Raw genomic sequence first — 18777 nt, forward strand, 5'->3', positions numbered from 1 at the left:
ATGTTGGGAATTTTAAAACCAGAGAAATTCTCGCTAAAGTTCTTTTTTTACAGGAAAAAAAAATCAAATTAGATGTTATATTTAAGTATTTTTTATATTACTTTTTAATAAAAATAAAGTTTACATCGATTTATATTTGATTACTAAGTTAAAATTTTAATTTTAATTAAAAAATACAAAAAAGAAAACTCAATGATGGGCAAACTTACGAGCGTTCATTATTATGACACTATATTGCCTCGAAGTACTTTTTCACACTAACAACCGAACGGCCTTGAGAGTAGGTTTTTTGTATAAACAATCATCAAGTGGTCACATTATAGGGATTTTAAAAGAAAATAAAATAAATTTTAAAGTGTTAAATAGAGAAAGATATTTCTCTATCTGTACCCAAAAAGCGAGAGGGATAAATTCTTAACCCATTTACACGTTATGGTTAGTAGTCAATTTTCAGTGTTTTCATACTTATTTCATTAACTAACACTAAAAAATTTGACATGTCTAAAATCTGTTAAAATTAATTTACGTACCTGTTATAATCAACTTTAACGGTTGAAATTAATTTTCCTAAAAGTTAAAATAAAAAAATGAGAAAGAGTATATAAATAATAGGTATAAATATGATAGGTGATAGAATATATAACATTGACCCAATGGATAAGAAAAGATGAAATGAGAAGAGGTCGAAAGTTCAAATGATTTTAACTTATATTTCTAATAAAACTAATATATTAAAATTGGTTGATAAAAAAAATATTTAATAGGTGATATATGATATAGTAGGAAGAGAAACAAAAAATGTGAATTAACTTAATGTTTAGAGAAGGAAAGTGTTATTGAATCATTACTCTTAAAATATGTACACTAAAAATGTGATATAGAGATGTCAACTCCAAAAACTGTGTTTACTAAGACTCTACAACGTTTTTATGTGAGTTGCTTTAAAATAAGACCTTTTTAATTATTGTTAAAGCATTTGACGTGGCTTTTTTGTAAAAGCATTATTGTAAGCAAAGTTCCTTAACTGAAATTTATCAATAAAAAGGTACTGTAAAAAAATCAGCCAAAAAAAAAGAGAAATAAAATTAAACACATACTTTAGCAACCAACTGAAGACTGTGCTAAAAAAAACAATTGAAGATTGTGTAGAGTTCTTAAATTTATATGACCCTGTACAACTTATAAATTTAAGCTAAGTAATAATGTATCGTAGATGTTCTAAGATAAAATCTAAACCCACAGTTTTAATTGACTTTCATTTGCAGTTTGGAATAACCCAAAAAAAATATTTGAAAAAGAATATTGTTAATAAGTGTTATAAAGATATTTATAAAAAAAAGCATTAAATATACTCTATTAACTGTTTGTTTCTATATTTGAGTTATATAAGACATTTATGAAAGGTAACCACTAGTGTGAGAACTCCAAAAGGTGAAACTAAGGATTCTTTTATTGGGATAGGATTATATCAATGTTCAACTTTAAGTCATCACTTGTTCAACCTAGTCATGGATGTGCTTATTAAGGACATGCATAAGATTATTCTTAATTGCATGTCTTTTGCGGATGATATAGTATTGATTGAGGAATCAATGATATAGTATTCAACGGTAGAGATAGACTTTAAAAATAAAGTGTTTTCGTTTAAGTAGAAGTAAGGCAGTATGCATACTATGCAATGTTAGCAAGAGATAAGAAGCTTTTGGATGAAAGTTAAATTAGGGAAAAATATCGTACCACATGTCTCTAAGTTTAGATATCTAAAATCAATCATACAAGATGGAGAAATTAGTGAAGATGCCAGACATAAGATATTAGAGATGACTTAAATGAAAAAAGTATTGGAGATTATTTATGATCGTAAAGTGCCTCCCAAGCTCAAAGATAAGTTTTATCATATAACTATACGTTCAACTATACTATATAATGGTGAATGTAGGATTTTAAAGAGATAACATGAGAGAAAAGTGAGAGTTACAAAAATAAAAATGTTAAGATAGATGTGTGATCATACAAGATAATATAAAATACAAAATGATATTATAAGAGAGAATATTAATATAACATTCATTGAAAAAAAAATGACATGAAATCAGTTAAGGTGAATTGAGCATGTATAAAGAAGGTCACAAGAGACGTTAATTAAAATAGCAAATGACATGATTTTTAGTCAGGAAACAAATGGAAGAGGGAGACCGAAAAATACATTGACAAAACTCATCAAGGGAGACTTAAAACTTAATAATATTTTTAAAACCTTAATTTTTAATCACATCGAATGGTATAGTGTGATCAATGTAATCAATCTCACTTAATGGAATAAGACTTTGTTGTTATTGTTATATTTTAAAAAAATAAAAAACAAAAAATTAACCTTTTGTTTTGTTAACATGTAAAATCAACTTTATGAACATATTCTCCTTATAATTAATAGTTATTAAAAAATAATTATTAATTAATATACCCTTTATTTAACTTTAATAAGGAACAATAAATCTAAATTAAGATTTTGTTAACATAAATCGATCTTAAAATTAATTTCAAACAACTAAGACTAAAAGGTTTAATATTGTACTTTTATACGAGAAAATAGTTTTATCATAATATTGGATTTGATAGTATATAGAAATTAAACTCTTTATATTTATATTTATCTTGTGATACAATAAATATTTTTATTTATTTAATATTTTGTTCACTCATAATAAAATCAGGCGTAAAGAAAGCATGAAAAAAGAGGAAGAGTTTGATGGCTGAGCGTGGTTAACGTGTAAAGTGTATGTCCCACAAATTTGATAGGCATTGGCCCGATCTGTTTGTCTGTGTTCTTCGATCTTCCTCCTTGGCCTCGGCCTCAAGGAAAAGGAGAAGGATCAATTCACCAACATCATTACATAATATATATATTAGAAGAATCTATAAGTTAAGGAAAGTCAAAGGCACATTATTCAATTCCTCGATCTTGCAGCTACCATGGCGGAACGTATTCGTACGTACGTACGCATGCAATTAATTAAAATTTGGCTTTGTGTTTTAAATTAACATTAATGCGTGCATGCAGGAGACCAGGGGTAGAGGTAGAGCATTATCTAAGTTTAGGGATTGGGATGTGAATAATCCATCAACAGCTAAGGAATGAGAGAAGGAGCGGTGCTAATGGATCATCATAATAACCAAGTCCCATTATGTAAGTTAATTACCTTCTTCTTGCTTCATGCTCAATCCCGCCCCTTAGTTACGTTTTATTCAAATCCATCATTGCAGAAAAAATGGTTTTGCTGCATAAACACATCTGCAGAATCATCATCAATTACCTATTCCGGATTTCTGGAGCTACCTAGCTTCATTAAAGCTATATATATATATATTGTACGTTCTTGGGCTTTATTAGGAATCATCAGTATTTATTGCATCATATACTTCTCTCTGTATTCTTTACAGTAGAGTTTGATATTTGTGTATAAACTATATACTTATTTATTCAATCGACCTGCGTACTATTTTATATATTTCTTGTTGGATTAACTGTTTTATACTAATTCATCTCTCTCGACCCTCGCTCGAGTCACACGGAAAAACAAAATCATAATTGCAGATGTTACTAAGGAGATGCCAGTCACTCTCCTGGGCCAAAGAGTTTATTCTTAATTTTAAGGATTTGATATTCAAGTGTGTAAACTGTAAAGTGAGAAAATGGAGATGTATCTATCCCTAATTGAAAATTTGAAATTTAATTTACTTAATACTTTGATTCAAATTTAAGGGTTAATGCACCCTTACATACCTTTGTCGAGGTAAATTATTCTTTTACCGGTGCATTGCCCATCGTGAATTTTTCCTGTTACCATCTATACCTAAGCTTTGTTATGAGCCAATCGTCAATCCTATTTTTTATCTTGTTTATATTTAAGCGATAATAAGTTCTTAAATGCTGATAGAGGTATTTTTTTTATCAACAGTAGCAATTTTTTTAAATTACTGAAATGGGTATAAATTATAAAAATGAATAAGTCGTGTTATTAAGCTAAAGTCATGAATTAAAACACGATTTCAGTAAATTAAATTTTAAAAATTATACAAAGTCGTGTTTAAAACATGACTTATTTATTCAAAGTTATGTTTTATAACATGATTTACCTATTTACATAATTTTTTCTAAAGAAAGTTACACATTTCGGTATTTTAAAAAAAAATCACGTTTTTGGTAAAGAAAGCTGCTGATAGAGTTAGAGATTCCTGTTAAATATGGCACAACTCGAGAATGTAGGTTACCACTGCAACTTAAATTTAATAATCGGAGATCTTGCTCACAAAATACATAATGAATTTCTCAAGAGCCGTAACAGCTTATGCAGCTGTAATAGAATGAAGGGAAGGTAGATTGGACACTTACAAGATAGGAAAATAAGGAGAAAGATCCATTTCTTCTGCTATCAAAACTAACATTCTATCAAATAGCATTTACCGATAAAAAAATGACAGAAATAAAGTGAAAGAAAAAAAGATGAAAAGGACATGGTGGGAGCGTAGAAATTGCCTGTCATATTTTAGTTTACCGGAAAAAGAAATCAACTATAATCAACATTAAATAACATATTTCCACACGTATTATGAGTAGGATTGAACAACTAGTTATATAAATATCCATGTGATGACAACGGAAAAAAGTTTAAAATAACATTCTCATTTGTACTGTTACAGATTCGCAGAACCTTTCGTAGCTCTAAACTCTCGAGGTACCCAACTTTCGTTCAAACAATCGCTGCAGAAGGTAGACTTGCAGCGCACTAGCCCCAATCAGTGCTGCTGATTCAAAAATTGCCTTGTGTACTGCTCTTCTGCTCATTGCATCGTTCACTGCATTCCAGACATAAGTGAACATGATATTGCATCCGCAGTCAAGAAGTGTTAATAGAAGAAACAAGTTTGTAGCTTTTATCAACTAAGATGCTTAGTGTATTTGTTTTTCTGTTCGAAAATCAGAAAATGAAAATTTCACCATAATCAATGTTCTCAACAGTGAACAGTGAACATTGTCAAAGAGATAGGGAGCAATGTTCTCAACAGGGTGGTCTCTTTAGGTATGGTATCTGAATAAATTAGGATGATCACATGTTGGGACATTTGTTCATATTAAATGGTATCAAGAATAGAAAACAAGATGGCATACATAAACTTGGGTTTTTATCTTTAACACGAGTAATATGTATAATTGATAGGTATAAAAGATTTTATGCACAGAAATATGTAAATTGTGCGATAAACAGCAAAGTAAACCTTAAATAATACCTATTGCTTGGCGGTCAGTCTGAGCCTCTAACCAATGCTGTTCAAACTGAATGTTGTATAGAGCTTCCTCCAACTTCCCAATCTGCTCCAGCAAAGGGGTGAAATGCTCTGCAGACAGTCACAAAAAGTTTCAATGAAAGTTCTCTCATTTTTTAGACTTCCATGTAACTTAAAAGAGCAGTGTTTTACATTTAAAAGAAAAAAAGCAGCAAATACAAGTGGACCTCATAGAAGAGGCATTACCATCTTTTGCATGTTGCTCAAAGTAAGAGAAGTGACCAACATGTACATCAAAATCAACAGTTTCATGATAAGGAGACTTGTTGGTGAAGCAGAATTTATGGACCCCGGATTTGTGAGCCACAAAATCGAACTTCTCACTGGTCTTGTCCCGAAAATCTTGTATTTGCTCGCCAGAAGGTCCCTTTACCTGAAATTCTTACATTGTGGTGTAATGAGATTCCAACATATGATTGGGCAGGTATTAAGGAAAAAGAAAGAAAAGAGCATTTCAAAGAAAAGGGTATTCCTAACAATTGTGTAAGTAGAACAAAAATATAAATATCTAAATGTGGACCGTTTATGTATAATTGTAAATGTAAAAGGTGATACATGTAAATTGCTACATATAATGCACAACATCTCTATGACTACTCATCCTTCTCTAAATTAAAGAACTACTGTTTTGAACAATGAAGTTATCTCCCAACCATTGATAAAACTTTTTGCTTCATTAGGTGTTTGACAAGCATTCATTTTTGCTATAAAAACTTTGAACTGTTTTGCACAGTGCAGTTATCTCCTAACCTTGGCTTCATTAGGTGTTTGGCAAACATACTTTTTGCTTCATGGTCAATGAATTAAAATTTCCAGAATGGGGTTTAAGGCTTTAAGCTTAACAACGGATCCCAAGATCTAGAAACAAATAACAGTTTCATGGTTATAGTGAAGAATAGCACAGAAAGCTTCTTCGGCCCAGAGAGCTACACAATATAAAAGAATAAACTATTAATTTTGTCCCTCAAGTATTATCCTGTCTATTATGAGAGTAGTCTCTGGAATAATAAAAAACTATATAAATAATCCCTCAAGTATTGAATATTCATCAATTTAATTAGTCTCAAAGGTGATGCATTTTAGTAAAACTCAGACCAATTTGAAGGGCCTTTTAATATTTGGGGGACTAATTAGCATGATTTCAAATACATGAGAAGTTACTTATATAGGTTTTTTACATTAGGGTTTATTTAGGAGAAAGGATAATATTTCAAAGATGAAATTGAGGGTTTGTTCCAATTTTAAACCCTAAACCAATAGCCAACAGGCAGGCGTAAGAGAAAGCAATTATTGTTGGTTCTCTTTGTATTCATGTACCTATGGTTCTATTCCCTTCCCCAAACTTCCTGTCAATAATATATATGATAATATGAATAGCCCTAATAAGTGCACGAGAAAGAAACGTTGAGTAATTGTAATACCCCTTGAAAGTGATGAAGCTGAAAATAAAAGCGTTAACATAGAATGAGATGGAGTGAAAAAGAACATACCACGAGATCGACACCTTCGTCGCCGTAATGCCAGGGAGAATCAGCCTTAATAACAACGAAAGAGACATGAACAGTGTCACCCTCGTACTTTACGTCATGGGAGAAACACTCGTCTCTGTCTATCACAAATCGGATACCCTCTGCCCTCTGCAAGTTCCACAACGCCCCAATTAACGCAAACACCAAAGCATGCCTCAATGATAACCTCATCTGCAAAACAATCGATCAAATTCACACACTCGTCTCAAAAACACGGATCCACAAAATCAAAAGATAGATAGATACCTTTGTGAGTTTCTCTTCTGGGAAATTTGAAGAAAAAGATGGAGATGAAACAAAAAAAAAAAACACAACACCACACGGCACAGGCAGTTGTGGTTTTTAATCTCAATGTGTGTTTGGTTTAGACTTTAAAAGTGTTTTGCTGAAACTGGAAACGGCGTCGTTGCCCTACCTTCCGCTTTTCTCATGTGACGGTTTTTGATTGGACGGTGTAAGTCATCGATCCAATAACAATTTCACACGTAGGACATGTTTCAAAAACAACAAATAACTCTCCTCGTCTTCGTGTGCCAAGTGCAAACTAAACTAAACACACGTAGACTGAGTTCAGAATCTCTTCTCGTATAGTAATTTGATTCATATCAGATATTTTTTAATCAAATACTAATAATAATAATTTTTACGGTAAATAATAATAATTTTTATCTCTGTAAACGCGGAAAAAAAATATATTTGAATGTAGTGGTGTATAACTTTCTCATATTGTTATCCAAAATTCATTTTTTATTTACGCAAAAAGTAAAAGAATCATGATATGTTAACGATTATGGTTAAGGCACTACTAGTTCAAAAATATTATGCATATAAATAAAGTTGTAATTATTTTAAAAATATTCACGATTTTATATTTTTAATATAATAAATAATTATTTTTAAGGAACACTTTTTTATAAAAAGTACGCATAAGAAACAATAATAAAAAAAATTTAAATCCTAAACGCAAAAGATTTTTTATAAAAAGTGTTGAAAGTAACTAAAAATATTTTAAGGTTCAAAGTTTTAAAATTATCTTTAATCATATTTTCTAATTTAAAAAATTTTGAATTTTAAAAGTTAATAATCAAGGACTAATTTAAAATAAAAAATAATTAACAAAAAAATGACATGTAATTTAATTGGTTAAAAATTAACAATTTCCAGATTATTAGGACACCATAGAAATTCTTTCAAAATTACATGTAATTTAGACTATTAATATTAATTACGAAAATAAGATTTGTGATATTTTAATTATAAATATTAATTTTTTGAACTTGTGATGTAAACGAATTGAACCTATAATGGGTTAGACCATTACTGTTAGATACTTCTGTTCACAATTTCTTTTGAGGTAATAACATGAATTCGATATTCTTTTCAAGTACATGCCTATTAATATTTTATAAATTATAATTATCATTGTATTATTATGACTGTGCATAATTTGCTTTAAAAAAATTGTCGCTAAATTTGCAGAAACTTTTTCATCATTACAATTATTAATTTGTCATTGTAAAAAAAAAAAACAAGGATATATAGCAGGATACCTCTGTAGCCAACAAATTAGTCTCAAAAATAAAATACAAGTAGCAGAAGATAAGAACTTAAGCCTTTTTAAGAAATTCCATAACATGTGTGTTGAGAACACAAGATGCTATTCGGAAACCATGGAATCCAGCTCCTTTAGCCAAGGCCTTGTACTCTTTCTCTGTTTTCTCTTTTCCATTTGGGCTATGACACAACATGATAACATCCATTTGAAACTCACACCTTGCAGCTAAGTTAGAATCTGGGGTTTCTGGACTAATGCCTTCAGCCAAAATCACTTTTCCAGTGTCGTCAGGAAGGGAATCATAACAATTCTTCAACAATTTCAAGCATTGCTCATCATTCCAGTCATGGCATACCCACTACATACAAAAATTGTATTGTCATGATATTTATTGAAATCTAACATTTTAACTTGGTTTGACTCTTTCCAAATATAATCAATATAAAAACTTGAAAATGGACTGATTAGCGAATGAACATCTTCATATTAATAACATACCTTCATAAAAATGACGTCACCTTTTGGAACACTAACAAACATGTCTCCACTAATATGTTCCACACCTGCACCAAACACCCATATTAGTTCTATAATATCACGTAAAAAATGTGATAAATTATTTAACTCGTCTTTTAAAAATCCAACTAACCATTAAATTTTAGGTGACATGAAATACCATATTCACAAAGTCATAAAAAAATCAGTTAGGTTAATTTTTAAATTAACATAAAAATACCATATTATAAATTGTGTAAGATAAAAAAAATCTTAATAAAAGTGATAGCAATTCATCAATTAAACCTTATTAGACCTTTATTTGATTAAACAAAACTTGGTGAGTAAAGGATTTTAAAATGACCAGTTCCCATTGATATTTTTTAGTTAAAAGACTTGCCATTTGGTCAATTTTTTTGGCTTTTGGGCCAAACTGGTCAACCTTTTCCAATTTTTAAAACGATGGGTTCAAGGTCGTTGCTTCCTGCACCCTTAATTGGCCTCCGGACTAATCAATCCGAAATGTAAAATTACATTCCAAATTAGTTATACATTTTGGCTTTTGAACTGGCCAATTCGAAAGAAAATAAAACATTCCTGAAAGATGCAGGAAGCAAGTCTGGATCCAAGTAGGAAAACCCAACAACACTTCAAATTAACACCTCAGGCCCAGCAATAAATACAATTATTACATACAAATGATGCTACTATTAGCAAATTAATTATCACAGGAATGAGAATGTAAGAAAGATCCAAGTTAGAACACTAGCTTAGCTTATTTTTTAATTTTTTATAGTTAGTAGAGTCAATCTAAACTCGTAAGATATGGACTAAAAAGCACCTGTATAAGCTGGAGCTTCTTTGATGACGTGGGGTAAGTCAAAATTAACACACTTTGTGGTGGGATACTTAGAGGCCACCATATTAATAATAGCTCCAGTCCCACCGCCAACATCAACCACAGATCCAACACCCTCAAAGCCATTATAGGTCTCAAGAATTTTCTTCATTGTGATGCTAGAGATATCAGACAATCCCTTATTGAAAAGCTTGTTGATTTGTGTCATGGAATTCAAAGGCAGTCATTCCATAAGCATTGCTGAATGGATGCCCACCCTCCTTAACTGAATCTGTCAAGTGGAACCTACAAGAATGCAGTCCTTTAAACTCTATCTAAGACTTCACTAATCACTAACCACTAATTATTTATATAAAAAAAAGTTACGTTGCAAGTATATTTGATTTATGTTGCTGGCAATCTTTACTTTATAGTGACATAAAATTATAAATATCATTACAAATTCTCATTTTTAGGTGACAATCTTTCCTTTAGAGGCAACATTATACGAAAGAACATATATGAGAAAAGGCTGGTATAGAACCAATTAAGGAAAAAATGACAAAATCGGTTAAGGTAGTAATTTTGATACGTACACAAGAGATGACTGAAAAAAGTAGATTGCATGATTTTTAGTATTGTGAAAAACATGAGGAGTCCAAGAAGGACATTGGAGCAAGTTATCAAGAAAGATTTATCCATGGTGTTTTGGTTTTTAACGGTGTTGAAAGACATCATGTGATCTATGTAGTCAATTCCACATAGTTGGATAAGACTTTCTTGTTGTATTACAAATTCTCGTGTTAGTTTATGGCAAATAGGTGATATGCAAACTCTCTTCTTTAGAGTGAAGTTACCTCTGACATCTAAGTTCATTTCATTGGCTAAAATTTTGTTGGCCTCTTTCTTCAAATATTTTGTCAAAATGGCAAAAAAAATCCTAAGAGTTCTAGCTATGCCGTTTTAGTCATATGGGCAAATTAAGGTGATTATAGTTATTGAATTATTCATACTTAACATTTTATATCAATTAATGGGAGTTAACTGATACATCTAACTCCAGCCTTCCTAATACAATAAAATTAGAAGGGCCAGAAGAAAGAGCAAAAAAATTAAAAGTGTCGAGGAATAGTGAAAAACAATACCACATGTCTTTAAGGACTTTGTCATGTTCCATGAGAAAGTAAGCAGCCACAGAGACACCATCTTCATTGTTGACAAGGTATTTGGCTTTTGGGTGAAGACCATAGTGCCTTTCAGCCTTACCATGAGGCAGTTGATGGAGGGAGTATGTAAGTATGTTGTAGCTATGTGAGAAGGGGAAAGGTAAGCTCCAGGACCAGCCTTGGCTATAGTTTCTAAGATGCCAAGCTCCAAAGCTGACTTGAGAACCATAGAGACAGCAGAGGCACCCGCTAGTTCCATGCCAAACAAGAAGGCTTCTTCATCAGATACTACCTCCATTCTAAAATCATCACACAACACGTCTACAACGTATAAAATTACTAGTACAAAATTAACATAAAAGAGATACTACAAGTATTTAAAGTTTTTATGCTGCTTAAATTGAAACACAATGAAAGAACCCGAGAGAGGCTGAGAGATCGATGAAAGTGAGATTGAACCTGAGAGAGGTTCAAGATCGAGTTGAGAGACTGAGAGATCAAACAAAATTGAATCCAGACTAAGATGGAAAATGGAGTTTTAACAAAAACAATCGGCAGTGTCACATCAGAAAATACAGTTTATAGAGAGGAAGATTCATATCATAGTTAAAGGTAGGTAAAGATAATAATGCTGTTGGCTAATTTTATGGTTGTTTTAGCTTAATTGCAATGATTTTCTTAAAATAGTAGGTGTGTACCTAAACCAGTGACTATAGTATGCACTTGGAAGTCTATCTAAATCTGTGATATTGCAATTAAGCTGTTTGCTGATTTTATGGCCATTTAGCTTAACTGAGTTAGTTGCAATTAATGATTTCGTAAGGTACTAGGAGTGCCCTCCAAAGTCGTGAATGAATTAAGATGTAACTAATAGTAGTTAATCTGAGACTATCGTATGCACTTGAAACTACGCACTACTTTGCTGTCTACCTAAATCTCTGACACTGAAAATGATCGATCAACACAAGGCTGTTTTTACATTTTGCTAACGTATTTATTGCCTTGCCGACATAAAAGGGTGTGGCCACTGGCGCGCCAGCGAGGGTATGCATTACATGTCGTGCAAATTATTTATAGAACAATTCATTCTTCATTGCACCCGTTAGTTAGTTAGTTCGTTCCATTGCAAACAAGAAGGCTTCTTCATCATCTACACTTACCTGCTGCTTCTGATTCCCTCCCATAACTGCTTCCTCAATGTTGTTCTACCACTGCCACATATTTAGAAATTGTCTCGTACAAATACTTGGTTTCAACTTTTCTCCATACGTCATAAAGTCTAAAGGAGACACCATTGTTGATAAATGAAATTCTCATGATTATCCTATCTAACATTTTCTTAATAGTTCAAATGTACTCTTGTTTTCAATTTCATTGTGATATAAAAACTTTTTTTAGTTTGATTTTTACCCTTTTTAATTTTACTACCCCTCGACTTAATACCCATATTAACGACAGTGTATCTAATTAGAATTTGTTTATATTCAAATCTTTAAATTTAGAAGAACAAGAAAACAAGTGTTTTAGTGTTCAAACCAATAAATTGTTTCATTTGATAAATGTTTAGAATCATACCAGTATGGTAGCACAATTTTCTACAAACATAAATCTACATAAAATGTATTTTCTACTCAAAATATAATCTATATATATAGTGAGAGAGAGAGGGAGAATTTTATCAAATGTTCGCTTTTAGGTTCCAAATTCTTAAATTTATTTCACACCCCAAATAATGATTTAAAAGTTTTAACTTGATTTACTTTATTTTTAAATAAAAAAATAATTTGCTTAAAACAAGTTAAAATACCAAAATCACACATAATGTATCCAGTATCCGAACAAATATATAAACAGAACAACCAAACTATATATCATTATTCTAAAAAGAAAGTGTTTTTGGTCAATATAAACAGAAACATAAAAAATAAAGGTATCGAATAAATGAGACCAACAATGGAACTTTGGAGAATAATTCCAACCCACTTGAGGGTTATTCTTCCTCTACCTAACAAATTTTTTTTATACCTAATATATTTTTTAAAAAATTAACTTTATCCTTTTTATTTCTTTTTCTGTAAGGTTAAATTCGTAATTCACATGAATTATATAGATTGTTAAAACATTATTTTATAAAATAATTTAAAATTAATTGTCTATGTAGATCTTAAACATGTAATTTTTACATTATTATCATAACAATCTGATTAACTGAGCTATCAAACTAATTATGTTAAAAAATAATTAACATTAATATATATAATACTGAAATTTCTAATATATATTTAATACACATATAAGTTTACATAATAAATTTTATAATAATCAATTTTGATCTAATAACGTAATTTTTTATATATATAAATTTTTATTAAATCTATATGTAAACTTACATTTAAAATGTATATATGTAAAAAAATATTATTAGATCAAAATTAATTTTACAAAAATTATTATATAAACTTATATATATATTAAAAATATATTAAAAAATTAGTGATATATATATCAATATTAATTATTTTTTAATATAATTAATCTATTAACTCAATTCATCTTAACACCATGTTAATAATGTGAAATCTCATCTTTAAGAGATGCACCATTAATTTTAAGATATGCCTTGACTTTAAACATATGGTGGGCCCTAGGGTGCAACATTGTCAAATGTCAATAAATATTAGCATATACTGTATGCATTAATTTTCATTTTGAAATTCAAGTAATTTGTTCACCTTTTGGTATGGGCGTCGATTCCTACTGATTAAAAAGATAATTTTGGGTATATGCAATGGATTAACGACAAACTGTTTCACTAGAATCATTTCATACCAGTTTTTTTTTTTACCAAACATACCAGGTAGGCAAGTAATATTATTATTTAATTTAAATTACCTGCTTCAGTCCCATTAGTATTTTGTAAATCAATATCAAAAAATTGCATTTGACTTTATTTTATGTTTTTGGTGAAGGACTTTATACGTCGCATTTCACATAAGAACGAAATAGAAATTTCACTATTTCAGTAATAGTAATGATACTAGTGTAGCACATATTTGGGTGGCTATGAAAAGTGTAGCATGTTCTGCAATGATTTTTATTTATTTCTCTAGTGAACTACTTCGAGTACGTTGTAGTGTTGTACACGGCAATGTAGCCTTCAGATCCACCATTGTTTGAAACAGAAGCTATAAATGCCAAAAAGAAATAGCATACTTGAGATGGAATTAATGATGATAATGATTATCGGATTTTAATATATATTTTATGATATTTGTTTGATATTTTAGTTAATTTTAAACTTTGTTTTGAATGAAATTAATTTTAAAATTCAGTTTTTATTTTTTCTTAATTAGTTATTTTTTAATGAATTTTTTATAATTTTTCAATAAAAAATAGTATATCCTAATAAGAGCTCTAAAGGTCTAAAATCAACAAAAATTTCTGAAAGGAAAAATTGTAAAAACTGAAAATAAAAGCTAAGAAAATCAAGAATAAAATATTTTTAAAGATAAATTAACTGGAAAAAAATAAGATTATTACTTGAATTAATTAAAAATATTATTTGTTTATAATTTTTTGTGATTTTTTTTAATTAAACCTAACTACAATTCTATAAACAAAAGGCTAAGACATTCATTGTAAAATAGTAGAAGTCCTGAGCAGTCTTTAGAATTATATCTTACACTTTCATTTATTAGACACTCTAGATTTTATTGTATTATTTGTATGAGTGTAATTCCTTTCACCTAAGAGAGGAAATGACGAATCTTATTTCGCTTTAATTCTGTCAATTCAATATTTCATCATGAGTTATTTATTTATTTTCGTACTTAATGTTTTTATTTGATTGGTCATCTTATAGATGAATATAGGAATTGATTTGCGTTTTGACCAGCCTTATTGAAACCTCAACATGAATCAAGTACTTAATTAAGATTATCTCTAGTGATAGAATAATTTTGATTAAACCTTGTTAATTAACATTAATGTTGATTATTTGTGTCAATATGTCTAAGGAATTGGACAACTGAAACCATGCGAGAATTATGGGAGCATACCTTATGAATTGGAGATGAACAAGAAAGATAAATAAAGAATTATGAAGTTACAATGGATGGAACGAATTTTAAGTTCAAACCCAAACATTCATGTATTAAAATTGACATTAACATTTAAGTCTAATATTTTTATCTTTACTTAATTATTTTATTGTCATTTAATTTTATGTTATTTATTTAGTAACCATCACAAAATAAAAATACTAAAATATAGTTCTTAATTAAATAATTACATAAAATTTTTCCTTTATTCCTTTGAAAGACAACTTAAATGATAATTCAATTATTACATCATAATTGAATCACAATTGACCTATAAATTAAATCTAACAAAATAAAACCCTAATAAATAACAATCATATACCTGTTTGTTTTAGCTTTTGTGATCCACGTTTGATCCAAATTCACTCTAAAGCAACCTAAAAACAAATAAAAGTTATTTCATGGATCCACGTCCAATACCATTGGACACATCACCAAACATACTATATAACTACCGCATCCAAAGTCATATGATCTGAATAATATTATTTTCACTATATATTTTCACAATACTTTAACTTTTATACATTTTTTCTGTATCACTCATTATCACATCATTTTATCTTATTTTACACTTTTCTTTCTTTTCTTCCTATTCTTTCTATGTTTGTTTTTGTTGTATAAATTGTTAATGTTAATAAGCTTTACTAGATAACTAGTGTACAAGTAAAGGAACTAAGATCCGAGAAAAAAGTCTAAAGAGGAACTTTATTGGGATACACACACCAGTGCCTTTGCTTTAACAATGCAGTATTTGGATATTATAAGAGTAAGTATTAATTTAGTTATTTTTAATTTGTATTATTTGTTAATTTGATACTTTATATTTAAAAAATAAAAATCAAAAGTAAAATATTTTGTATTTAAATAATAGTCAATTAATTTGTTCTATGTAATTAATGATATTGATTAGATTGTTTCTTAGAAGATCTACTATAGATAATTGTTTATTTTAAATTTATGAGACTTATAATGTCACATAAATTTAAAAGAAGAATTTGGGAGCCACGTCGACATCAAGAGGCCGGTCCAGCCCAATGTAGAAACGAAGCCGGCCCATGGCACAAGAAGAACCGCTGAGGCAAATTCTTAATAAAGAAATGATGCAATGCAACTGCATAACCCCAAATTATTCATATTGACTCCACCAATAAAGCGATTAATAGCCTTCTTTTGTTTACACGGTATTAATGGCAACATGACTACTGCATTGAGTTTTAAATCACTGTTATTTCTCCTCACAAAAATTAACCAAAGTGCATTAAAACTCAGTGATATGTACTTTTTGAATAATATTTATAAGTTTAATTTTCATTTATAGGATTTTTATATTATCATCTAAATATAAGTAAAACAAACTAACAAATGATAGCGAGAGAAAATATTTTGTCATATATAATCAAAAAAATATTTTTGTATGTTAAACTTAAATATAAATAAATTTAACTAATTTTTTTATTTGATATTATTGTTCTTAAAATACTTTTTTATTTAATTTTAATTACTTCTTTTTTATTTTTGATAAAAAAATTTAATGAAAGATATTTTAAAAATAATTTTATTTTTAACTTAAAATTAATAAAATTAAATAATATTAATTATTTTTTTCTATATATAAGTTTATGAAAAATATGCAACAAATAATCAATCGAATTCTCCGTCTGGCATCATAATTAATGTAAATAGAATTGGATCCCGAAAAAAAAAACAGGTTGCTTGAAACTTTTGCAGTGAGTCTGTTTGAGAATACTCAGACACCAGACGTGATTTGTTCCGTTTGGCGCTAGTGAAATGACGGGCCTACCAAACAGGCCCCACATTATGTCAGTTTTGCTCAAATCCAAACAATCATTTTGTGGGTCATGATGAGTGCAGAAATATATGTCAACAAAACAACGCGTCCTCACCTTTCTCCTTTTTCTATATTTCACTTTACTTTTAGTATTTAACCAATAACTAATTAGTATGGTTTAAGAAAGAAATAAAATCTGAGAAATATACGGGAATTGTATTTTTTTGCTTGTGTTGGGGATTCTTAAACTCGTGTTTTGCTATATCGGTGAAAATAATTTTATTATTTTTCTTATTTGACACGACTTATTATGTAACTATATTTAAATATTGGAAAATTTTCTTAACACTCTGCACGTTATCCTTCATTCTGAAGTTTTGAACTATTCCTTCTTGCTGTTCATTTTGACTTTGTAAAACTAATTGCGGACAAGTTCTTCGGTTATTTTTAAATAGTAAAGTCAAATGTTACTCTCATGAAAACTTGAAATTAATTGTTAATCTCCCAAGTTTACTAATATTTGAATAATAAATTAAAATCAAACAACAAATTTTATTATATATATAAAAAGAGAATTCTATAATAAGTACTTTACACAGAAAAAATACATAAATAACTAGAGAGATTATATCACAACAAAAACTATGATGAAAATTTCATGTCAAAACTATTAGGATATTTGTTTACTTAACTTTCATTCGAACAACCCAATGCGTGTTTGGAAAATTTTATATTGATTCAGTAGTTGATACAAGTAATTTTGGAAAATTTTCTTCACGCTTAACTTAAAATTGTTACCAAACATGTTATTAAATTTTCACTTCAATTTAAGGTTGATTCAATTGTTGAAGACGAATGAAGAAAAAAAAAGAAAGAGAGATAACAAATTCGAATCCTTTTACTAATGTTTTTTAACAAAAAAACATTTACTTGATAAAAAATAATAATACTACATTCTTTTAAATATCATCACGTATTAGTATTCTCATACTAATTGATTACCAGTATAATGCTAAAATAATAAAATAAATAATATAATGATTGAAATAAAATATGCAATGTAAATACAAAAAAAATAATAGCACGAAGAAATAATAAAATTTTATCCAATGTAAGTAAAGGAAAAAGTTAATAAATACTTTAAGAATAAAATATAAAAAATTATAAGCTACAAGTTAATGTCTTGAAAAATATTTAAAAAATGTTTATCAAACGTATTTTTATCTCTAATATGAAAAAGTTAAAAATTAAGTAAAAATACTCACCAAACATACTATAGAGCAAGAGAAATATTGTTATTACTTTTTTTTTTTATAATGTCAAGTCTAATTTTTTAGAAGATTTATTCGAAACTGAAAATTCAACACATGGAGGAATAAAAAAAATGGTGAGTAGCAAATAATCCTGACACTCTTACAAGGATATTGAAAACACCTTTTACAATATAACGTCAAGTCTAGATGACATTCAAAACACCTCTTACAAATTCTTTCCTAAAATTTATTATTATTCAGAGCGAGTTTTATGCATTAAGATAAAATAAAAAATGGGTTTGAAAAATATGATCTCTAATAAAATATACAATATAATTAGACATAATAACGAAATTGTGTATGAAATATTGTAAAAGGTATCCACAAAATATTACATACTCATTCTCATTAGATAATATATATTACATAAAATAGAATAATTTATTACACATATCGAATCTGTGTATGAAATATTACATACTCATTCTCATTTTTCAAAAATCGAATATTATATACCTACATCTGTATTCATCCCACAAAATTCTTTATCAAACTCATGACAAAGAAACGGTATCCACATATACAGTTTATTGTCATGACTAAATATAATTTATAATTCTTCAATATATATATATATATATATATATATATATATATATATATATATATATATATATATATATATATATATATATTTTACAGA

General features: G+C 28.7%; 1 protein-coding gene, 1 long non-coding RNA gene and 1 pseudogene across 2 annotated transcripts; 1 reads left to right on the forward strand and 2 right to left on the reverse strand.

Annotated features, from left to right (window-relative positions):
* Positions 1-2801: 2801 nt before the first annotated feature.
* LOC114383520 lies at positions 2802-3490 on the forward strand. The gene is made up of 3 exons (XR_003660527.1): positions 2802-2993; positions 3062-3187; positions 3265-3490. It is a non-coding gene; the product is annotated as an uncharacterized LOC114383520 (long non-coding RNA).
* Positions 3491-4519: 1029 nt separating this feature from the next.
* On the reverse strand, positions 4520-7279 carry LOC114382962 (transmembrane emp24 domain-containing protein p24beta2-like). The gene is made up of 5 exons (XM_028342513.1): positions 7122-7279; positions 6837-7046; positions 5533-5719; positions 5290-5397; positions 4520-4857 (listed from the first exon to the last, which is right to left on the reverse strand). The coding sequence occupies exons 2-5, from the start codon at positions 7044-7046 to the stop codon at positions 4724-4726; spliced, it is 639 nt and encodes a 212-aa protein (XP_028198314.1). The 5' UTR covers positions 7122-7279; the 3' UTR covers positions 4520-4723.
* A 1068-nt stretch (positions 7280-8347) lies between these two features.
* Positions 8348-11759, reverse strand: LOC114383747 (annotated as a pseudogene).
* Positions 11760-18777: the final 7018 nt, after the last annotated feature.

Source organism: Glycine soja, chromosome 14 (genome assembly GCF_004193775.1).
Source record: "Glycine soja cultivar W05 chromosome 14, ASM419377v2, whole genome shotgun sequence".
NCBI classification, from domain to species: Eukaryota; Viridiplantae; Streptophyta; class Magnoliopsida; order Fabales; family Fabaceae; genus Glycine; species Glycine soja.

Coding starts and splice junctions, on each gene's coding strand:
- LOC114382962 (XM_028342513.1), bottom strand. CDS start 7,046: ATGAGGTTATCATTGAGGCATGCTTTGGTGTTTGCGTTAATTGGGGCG. Junction 5,398..5,532: donor TGAGCAACATGCAAAAGATG/GTAATGCCTCTT, acceptor GACTGTCTGCAG/AGCATTTCACCCCTTTGCTG. Junction 4,858..5,289: donor GACTGACCGCCAAGCAATAG/GTATTATTTAAG, acceptor TCTGGAATGCAG/TGAACGATGCAATGAGCAGA.